Source organism: Ruditapes philippinarum, unplaced genomic scaffold, assembly GCF_026571515.1.
Source record: "Ruditapes philippinarum isolate M1 unplaced genomic scaffold, ASM2657151v2 ctg2076_1_1_1_1, whole genome shotgun sequence".
Lineage (NCBI taxonomy): Eukaryota > Metazoa > Mollusca > Bivalvia > Venerida > Veneridae > Ruditapes > Ruditapes philippinarum.
In genome coordinates this window covers 1-10,224 of record NW_026861980.1, presented here as the reverse complement: position 1 = coordinate 10,224, position 10,224 = coordinate 1, and the positions used below count along the sequence as shown (strand labels likewise).

General features: G+C 32.4%; 1 protein-coding gene across 1 annotated transcript; it reads right to left on the bottom strand.

Annotated features, from left to right (window-relative positions):
• Positions 1–670: 670 nt before the first annotated feature.
• On the bottom strand, positions 671–3,822 carry LOC132717530 (uncharacterized). Its single transcript, XM_060701017.1, has 4 exons — positions 3,692–3,822; positions 2,979–3,079; positions 1,548–2,436; positions 671–1,244 (listed from the first exon to the last, which is right to left on the bottom strand). Exons 1-4 carry the CDS (start codon positions 3,733–3,735, stop codon positions 1,004–1,006), a joined length of 1,275 nt encoding a protein of 424 aa, XP_060557000.1. The 5' UTR covers positions 3,736–3,822; the 3' UTR covers positions 671–1,003.
• Between the last annotated feature and the right edge of the window lie 6,402 nt (positions 3,823–10,224).

Genomic DNA, 10,224 nt, shown 5'->3' with positions numbered 1-10,224 from the left:
GACAGTAGTCATGAGAGAGTGCCGCCCCAGACCTCGCTCGTTAAGTAATATGTAATCATACACATTTTTGTATTATGTCATTTTTACTCAGATGCTCGTTCGTGCCTGAAATAATTCATAGATGAGCACCTGACGTCTTCCTCCACCAGAAACGCTGAAAAGTCGCCATATGACCTATGCTGTGTTGTTGCGACATAAAATCCAACAAACAAAAATGTCCTTTTTCTGTGACGAGGACGGCGAGTTACGTATTTTAACGGCTTATTTCAAGCTTCATTGGCGAACCATTCAAAAAATATATTCTTATAGTACACCAAGCGAATATGTAAGAATAAAGTCTGCAGCTGGATATAATACAAAAAGGCAAAGGTCACACAAAACATCGGGGATTGAATCCGGGTATTAGGACACACGGACCATTATGCTTACTAGTACTATCGGGACATAAAAAATCATTTCCATTTGCTCTGGTCTTGATATTCTCAAATATTCTCTTATAAATATTGAAATTTATTAAAATAAATTAAAAGCCACATGGCGGCTGTTTGAAAAATGGTTCCCGAGAAAGAAACCTTTGTACATGTATATACAATATATTTATGACGACGTAAACATATCTTGGTATGTATTACTCGGTATGATGTTATTACAATTATAATAAACTTCTAGATGAATGTAATATCTTTCTTCTATTTACATTGAATAACAAATGTTCTGCAAATATCTACAAATGTTAAAAAAGTCACTTATAAACAGGCACCCATATCCTGGAATTTCTTTTATCCGGCGATCTATTGTTCATCTGCTGTTTCGAATAAATGTACCTCACAATAAAGCCGGGTCCAATATAGCAATGTTACAGCTCCTAGCGATATAATTCCGTTATTTGTACCACATTTTTGTTACCAACAGGAGACGTGCGTCAGATAGGAGCATCATCCATTCCCCACCCACCAAAAGTATAGATATTAGAACTAAATATACATTATTAATACTAAGTTTTCTAGTATACAAAAGCAAAGTTTTTATAACGATAGTTTAATCCATGTTTCTTCTGCATTTCCATGCGTTTTTTGTGAATAACTTCCGATATCCATTCTTTATCTATAGCGAAATTAAAAGGTCGTCTTGGTATAGTATTCAAAAAGAAAGTCTCGTTATTTTCCATGTGAACTTTTGGCGGATCTCTTTCCGTTTCCGGTTCATCCACCTTCACCGTGTAGGGTAAACGCCGTGTAACTTTCCTGTGAAAATGAGATAAAAACAGTTGTCAAAATTTCACACCAAAAAAATACAGCGCAAGCTATCATAGCATTAAGTAAACAAAACTACAAAATAAGAGCTGATGGTCATTGGACAAAACTGCAGTGTGTAAAAGTTTATATTTGGAAAATTCACGTTAATTAATGATTATACATGTATATGGTAGTATAGACGCTCATTATGTAAGTCACTGATCTAATTAATCTTTAGACAAAAAAAAACTTTGAATTGTAAGTAAACCACATGACTTAACAAAATTTTCAGTTCATCAATGACAAACTTACTTTAATTTAAGAGGGTCGCCATGTACTTCCATCATCCACCCGTATCTGTTCGCCTCCTCGTAATAATCCGGCGTTTCACAACTCCTCTGATATTCCTCCTCCTCCTCAAGATGTAGTTCCATCTTATATGGAGATGGCGCTTTTGGACGAAAAGAAGGCATGTTTTGACTCTTCCTTTGAGAAGATGTAGATCTCTTTGAATCTGGCGGTGACGGTGCCTTGCGAGATAACCTACCAGAAGGCGGACGTTCTGAAATCTGAATCCCGGTCGGTGTAGGGATATCATCTATGTTGATTGGATATGAAGGCTGCGGCCATGAATAATCAAAATGTGTTTGATCATATTCAGGTGGATAGCTTGGTGGTACAGGAGTCTGATGTGTTGATGCACTACGAGCTGGGCTTGGTGACGGCCGAACTGGGCCAGCAGATTTTACCGGTCTTTGAGGCTTCGTAGGAGTTTCTCTACGAAATGTGGCGCTTTTTATACGCGCAATTTTCTGTGCATTTGAAGGAGTTCCGGCAGTGATTGGTGACTGAACTTGAAGTGACTGAGCACATGACACTGATCTTTGAGGTGTTGTCTCCCTTGGCATAGTAGCGGAAACAAATGGCGCTGGTGATGGTTGTGGTGGCAGTACTGTTATTTCCGTTTCCGGTACATGCGTAGACCAACATTGTTGAGGCGTAGGAAGATTTAGTCGGGGCGGTGGTTTATATGTTGTGTGTATAGGAGCACTTTGAACTCTTGGCTGTAAGTTTGGATCAGGCTGTTTTGATGATAATTTGCTATCTGCTCTAGATTTGACGCGTGAGCTTCTCTCTCCTGCCGGTGTCGCCGGCGGTTGGTAATATTTACTGTCACGGTATCTGTATAGCGCCTCAAGCTCTGCAATCAAAAATATGGTACTTGAAAAGTAGTTATGTAGAGAGGCTGGAAGTCTCAGAGCAAAACCATGTAATTAACTTAACAATTTAGCCATCATCATTCACATGTATAACTATGTCAATGTAGGCTTGTAACACAATGGATGTAATAATTGTACACAAGAAGAGAACGAAAAGTTACTGTATCAATCATAACTCAAAAATATTTTCTTTTGGTTGGGTTTTACGTCGCACCAACACAGTAGAGGTTATATATTATTTTATATGGCGCCTTTCCAGCTTTACTGGTGGAGGAATACCTCAGGTTCCCATCTGTGCATTATTTACTCAAAGACATAAACATACATAACTCCATGTTCAATTAGATACATATAGTTTACGTCGCTAAATTTACAGGTTATAATTATACTGCAGAAACCCTGGGAAAATTACTTGAGTGTTTCTTTGATCCATTTATAATTTCTAAACTTAATCAAAAATGATCAATATTTATTCTAACAGCCAAATAACCGCATGACAAAATAAAAAAATAGTTCTACTCACGGTAGGGAGTAAGGGTATCAATGCGCCTGTCTTCGTAGACATTTTTGGCGGAAGGATACCAGCCATAGGTATGTTCCTTCATTTTCCTCCCTCCGTGTGAACTGTAAATAGAAATAAAAAAAATGTCATTTTGTTATTGATATCGATGGTGTTGTCCTTTTTTGGGACTTTTATGGAAGATATAAATATTTTTGTTAAATATGTTCATATTGATAATCTTTGTCCTTTAAGAACAAAGAGATTTTCCTTACAAGTTGTATGCTCTTACCCGATAAAAATAGCAAGGTAATCATCCAGCATTATTAAATGTTTCTCTTTTTCAAGTTCTTTAAAAAAAGGTGTTTCCATAATAATTTACTTAATGAACATACTTTCCTTAACACAATGTCATTTTAAAATACATAACATCACCATACACGCCTATGTATCTTTTTTCCTTGGACAAATATCTTTTTATATAAACACTTATAAACAGTTGAGTCTTGGCTTTAACCTTTCTCCCTTAAAAAAATTTGACCAATCACTGAGTAACTTATTTATATAATTTATTCACTAAATTTTTTTTCATTTTATTTCACAATAAATCAACTAAAACAAATTTCTACAATAATAGTTGTATATATAGATCTATTTACTTGTAATAATCATTTAATTTTATTTATTATCTTTTTTTTTATTTTTTTTTTAATTTAATTAAATTAGAATAGTCCAACCTTTTTATTCCCGGCAGACGATATTCATGCTTTGAGGACGACATTTTTGAACGAAATGAAATTATTTCTACATGGAGATCAATCAAATATTATCTGTTTTCAATAGCGTTGGCAGGCAATTAATCTGTGTCCATGTACAGATAAACCTTTTGCATTTTACTATCAAAATATCATAAACTCTGTTATGATAAAACATTTTTATATCATTTCTGTCCATTGAAATGTATTGAACAAAATGTAATTTCATAATTTTCTTCTTGATTTAACTTACATTGAAAAGAAATGTCAGTTTTATAAAAGATATACGGTGTATTAAGTTACTTCGTTTTCTTTGTAAGTTAAGAACACATTATCAAAAAGCATTGAAATAAAAATCAATTACATGCTGTCCTACATGTGTACATTTAATCACTGCTTTTATGTCAAAGAAAAGTAAATTTGTTTCGGCTTTTGTATCTTTTAATAATAAAAAAGACCATCGTCGAGTTATCTGGCTGGTTCTAATTAAGTTTGAAACTATTTTGGGTACCAGAATACTTGCAAAATTTACAAAATAAAAAAAACAACATGATGATCGTTCTTTGTTTTCTTTCAAAATATCAAGATCATTCGAGGGTTTAGTGTTTCTATGTAAACTAAGTCATTACATCAAAAAACAATGATATACATTTTGCATTGTGTCAGGTGAAGAAATGTTAACTTAATATTCATACAACGGCATAACACTTGGAAGTGGCCACAATGTTAAATTACATGTTTAAAGTATGAGGTACTAAAATGATCGTCTTCAAATAGCACTTTGTTATTGCAGTTTGAGAAGCAGGTTCCCGGGAGTTGATGCCTGACAGTGTTACTACTGGACCACTGTACCCGCTCTGAAACTTGATGGGCTTATTGTACTTCATTAATGACATCGTGTACATTCGGAATTTTCCGTCGCTTTACTGTGTTGTGAAAATCAAATATGAAGTAACAGTAAATAATAAGTTACTAAGTTAATTTAGTAAAGACCGGTCATAATGGCTCAAAATGGCCGTTTAACAGATTAATATTTTGAATCACTTGCTGGAAATCTTTTGAATATGTGAACAAATGAGGTTTATTTTTGCAAATTTGAAAAAAAAACAACAAAAAAAAACCCATAAAAAAACATTGAAAAAAGTCATGTCTTTTTAACAATGTTTGAACAATTCCAACAAAATCTAGTGCAATACGAGTAGTTATAAATACTGCTTTTGCAGGTAAAAAAATGTGTTGGAAAACGAATGCCAAACATTATGTTTTGCTTCAAGCCATTCACCTCATAATCGAAATAAATTTTAATTTGTCCAGTATTCTTTCCATATATGTTATGATATCGTGTTTGATTGATTTCGTGTGAACAAATTCCAAATAATCGAACCATATAGTTTCGGTAATTTGATTTTAAAGTCTTTATTCGAATTCGTTCTTGATATCAAATTAAAACATTTAAGCGCTCCATTAGTTAGGTTTATTTTAGGACAAATACCGCTCAAGTTTTTGTTTATAACTAATGATACGTAACTCTATCAACTGTAAACAATGAGTTAAAGATCCTAGATTGCTTAAAGTCAGATCATATGACAGCTACATTCATCGACCTATCATACTTTGTCTTCAACGGTATGTTTCCGTGAGTATAAGGTTTCTGGGCACATTGTACGGTATTTAATAGAATTATTTATCATTTTAAATTCATCATTTTAAAGCAAAATAATGTACAATGTCTAAAGTCAGTCTTAATGACGTGACGTTGTCATTTGTCATTATAAAAACTTATATCTTTTTTTAATCTTTCGGACAAATCCAAATTTTTCTCTGGCCAATCCACTAAACAATTTTTATTTCCTCTTAGCTGCAACGAAGAGCACGGATTTTGATGTAATAATATAATTTCAAATATAATGGCAAAGAGTTAAATTTAGTTTTTTTGTCCATATTAAAATATTATTCTTAAAATTTGTATTTTAGCAATAAAGTTAATGACGATATTAGCCCATCACGCACTATTTAGAGCGTCAACAACCTCATAATTACCTCAAGCAATGTAAGTGTTTTCCAAAAGAAAATCTATTTTAGAGAGTAACTGATTTATCATACTTTGTTTATTAAATATGCATTTTTTTAAAAAATATCGCGAAATCTGATGACAATTTTGATTATTGTCAGTTCCTACAGAATGGTTACTAATAAGATGAGATAAAGAAAAATACCTCTGATGAATTAAATTCTGGGGTTCATTAGATTTGATTAACGCAGATTTCAAATGTGTGATTTTGATACCCCCAGTAGTGACATGATTCCATCCAGAATATATCGAGTATAATTGTGTTGTTTGTTTCTGTTACCAGTATATGATAATGCCGGTTAACACGCCGAACAGATCTCGCTATTAAAACCGATATTATTATGAAGTGCACTTGAACTTTGTGAAATTACCTATGGTTATTGCTTGAACTTATATATACGAAAATTTTAATTGAAAATCTCCATACAATTCAAGATTTTAATGTCTAAAATAATTGGCTAGATAATTGGGATATCATATTAAACCAGAGAAGGTCAAGTTTTATGTGAAATTTAAATTATTTTACAAAAGAATATCAGACCAACGGGAAGTATAAAAATTTAGTCCACCTGTTTATGGTAAATGACCGTAAGTATTTCTTATAGAAACGACATATTTTGGTTACGTGATTTTATGAAAGAGGAAATAAAATAGCACTATTTCCGTTAATTTTATGATTGTATGGCTTGAATCATGAATAGCTTTAATTACGTCGATAATTTAAAGCAGAAACAAATAAAAGTTTACTGATTTAGAAACGGCAAACATGAATTTTGTAGTTTAAATAATGGTTTTAGAGAAAAATTAGATGCTTGTTACCCGAAGAAAAAAAGCGATAAATATGAAATAAGTTGTCATAAAAGTAGCAAAATGTAAAAAAGTAGTATTTTGACTTCCATACAAAATATTAATTCACTATAACTACTTATTGCCAAAAAGGAACAGAAGAAAAATATGGTCCAGGCAATTGACCAAGTAGCTTTTTGGATACTATAAAGGTACACCAAAATCAAAAAGGTTTTGAGAAATAAAACACATGACAGAAGTAATGAATGGCAATTATTTCAGAAAACATTAATTATACATTGTACATTTATATACCTTTTATTCGTTAGTTACACAGACAAATGTGCGACTAGTATCTGGACCTATCGATCTAGTATCTTTGTTTTTTGTGTTTTTGTTTTTTTTTCATAAATATTTCATTTATCTGTATAAGTCTTCAATTATCGAACTAGTAGTTTTATAAATTCTGAAAACGGTAGATTGTAATTCAAAGTTGTGATGTGTTTACATACAGCTTTTTATACTGTAATAAACTATTAGTGAAGTATTGAATGTTTTACCTGTAACATGCTTATTTTCGCTTATTATATTAGCTTAATGTTCTGAAATGTTTGCTTTTGGTATAGAGCAAATACTGTTTGAAATTGCACTTGAGAAGCGCGTTGTTTATATGCGTACCGTACGAATGGTATTTAAAAACGTTAATAATTCTTATACACCTTCTGCTAAAAAAGCCTGCCTTAAGTTTAAACGTAAACTCTGCAAAAAAAGTGCACTTTAATTAGCTATCAAGTATGTAAGTATATCGATTATATCTGTTTAAAAATCCTATTTTACCGATTTTACTTTTAACCGTTATTGATTTTAGGGTATATAAAGCAACGGCGGAAATGTTAACTTGATCATTAGCATAAACATTTTAAGCGGCCACTTTAGTTATGAAACCACTTTTTATAGCACAGGTTATCAGCGTAGGACAAAGCTCTACCCCCCCCCCCTTTTGGTACCAACCCACGGGTCCCTCTTTACCACCTAAATATCACGCTACGCCTAGGTACACATATTATCATTCAAAATAGTATAGGGAGTTCCGGTATGAGTCCCAGGAGATAGGGTTTGATCCCCATGCCTATAAGCTGTGATATTGATGCTTAAATCATTAACCTGCCGGGACCGGAAGTAATTGGCCTTTGCCAGCAGCAGAGAGGCTGGTGAGTCTGACCAGGCTTTACTTATACCGTTAGTAGCTCGATTTTTGTATTTTTATATCAAAATCCCTTAAACATTAAATGGACTGTTCCAAATTTAAAGCAGGGAAAATCCATTACGAAAATCCAGTAGGTTAAGAGATTAACGACCACTTAAGTTGTGAGACATTATCTTAAGATTTATTTCTTTGATGTACAAAAAAGTTTGAAAAAAGAAGATATATGATATTGAATCTGAGGGCATTTTTACGATCAAGTTTTCCTATGTAAAATATTGAATGTTTTATAGCAATAAATTTCACCATTCAGTAATTAAAGGCCCATTAAGCCTACTATCAGTTTTATTTCTCTAAAACTTTTATGTTTGGTATGTTGTTACAGTTTCCAAAACGCTAATCGTTTGCTATATAGAGAAAATATCTTTTGCTCTTTGTAAATAAGTATAGTTATTGTGATTAAGTATATAGTCAGGAAGTCAAAATACTACTTTGTTTACATTTTACGACACGTATGACACATTACTGTACTTTCTGCGCTACTTTCATTAGTTATTTAACAAAATCCACCATTAATACATTATTAAACACAAATTTAACTTTCCAAAGAATTATAACATAATTGATTGCCTGGCATAATGTGCCTTTAAATAGATAAAATAGATTTTTGCGCGTCTGACGTGTAAAGGTCAAGGTAAAAAGTTCGTGTTATTAAACTTCACCTGATGAATAATTTAGTTTCCCTTTATCTTTTTTGTTGTCATGTATCCAGACAAAGCAAAAGTATTCCATGATTTGTACATTGCAGATTTCCGGGTACTACCGAATTCTGCCGAATTTAACCGAATGTACTCTTGACCATATTTAGAAACCCGAAATATCACTTTGTGACTTAAGTTCTTAATGTTTACATGTAGTTTTTAGAAGATGATTTTAATCAGATTGGAAACATCATTTCTGTCAATATATATCAAGATAAACCCGGGACATACCTGTCCCGTGATATCATATCTCAGGATTTACCTAAGGCCGTGTCTACACCTATTCAAGTTTCTTACATGTCACATTTAGATAAGCTAAATAAATGGCCCTTTCAACATTTTTTCAGGCACAATTTTTACTGAAATGCCTCATTAAGATAGCCCATGATTTATACCTTTGTCTTTGCAAGACTATCATGTTTCTGTAAAATATGTGAAAAACAGCGGGGGAAAATGATGCAATTAGCTAAAACAGAATGGGGTAAATGAAATGCGTTCATTTTTTTTTTAAATTGAAAAAATGTGACAAAAATTTATTTTGATGCAAATTCTTTTTTTTTATGAAAGTTATTCACTAAATGAACAAGATCATTTTAAATCCATTTTGACTCTTCTTGAAAAAGAGCTCTTTTTTATTTTTTTACAATGTATTTATTTATTTATTTATTTTTTGCTCTTCTGTGTATCAGCGTATTGATTTGTTCCTTTGACATCATTTTCTGAAATTCAAAGGGCATGTACACTGAATCAACAACAAAAAGTCAGAAATAATAAAAATAACAGCACTATCAAACCTTCGGGCACATGTTTTGTGTCAAACCGGTGTTATCAGTGTCTTGACAGCCAAAAACTTGTAGAAAAATAGAACGTGTTCTAACTTTCTTGCAAGGAATTATCTTCTTGGATGTCACATAATTTCTCTTTAAAACTCATTCAAGTAGGGTGTCTACACTATCCAATACAAGAGAATATGATACTTGCATTCAAGACTTGGATAGGTGTAGACGGGCTCTAACACTAACTCCAGACGTGCTTACATATTGATGCCCCCCCCATCAAGTCACCCCACCCACACAAAGAGTAACTGCATGTTAAGTATTGGGTGGTATAAATGAAAAGGATAGCTAATAGGTAATTGTAACCCTGTGTGCTTTATTCAACTTGTTCTATTGTGCGTTGCAAAATGAGGTTTTTAAACTAAATTTAAAAAAGTATGAAATTCGATAACACATGCCGACGAATCCAACATTTAACCTATGAAATAAATCAATATTATAACCCTTGCCCCAGTCAATATGATATCTGTATATATGAATATTGGTGACATGTCATTAGATCCTAGATATCATAAGATATCAGCGTTAGATCGTTAATTCAAATTTTATTAATTAAATATTTAGTCAATAAACAATTCTTTGGTCACTTTTACCACACTAACACATCATACATTTATCAGGTTATATCAAAGATAGAGCTCGATTTGCATACATGCATTCTCAAACATGGCAATTAAAATTTCAACTGCACTGACTTTAAGTGCCAACGTTTAAAATAAAGCATTGACAAAATTTGAAAAAGAAAGTATTAACCTCTATAAGAATGTGATAATCTTAACTCCAATTATTGTTAAATAAAGTTAATTCCCTGTAGAAATCAATTTATTGTACTATATTATTGTCGCATATATAATATT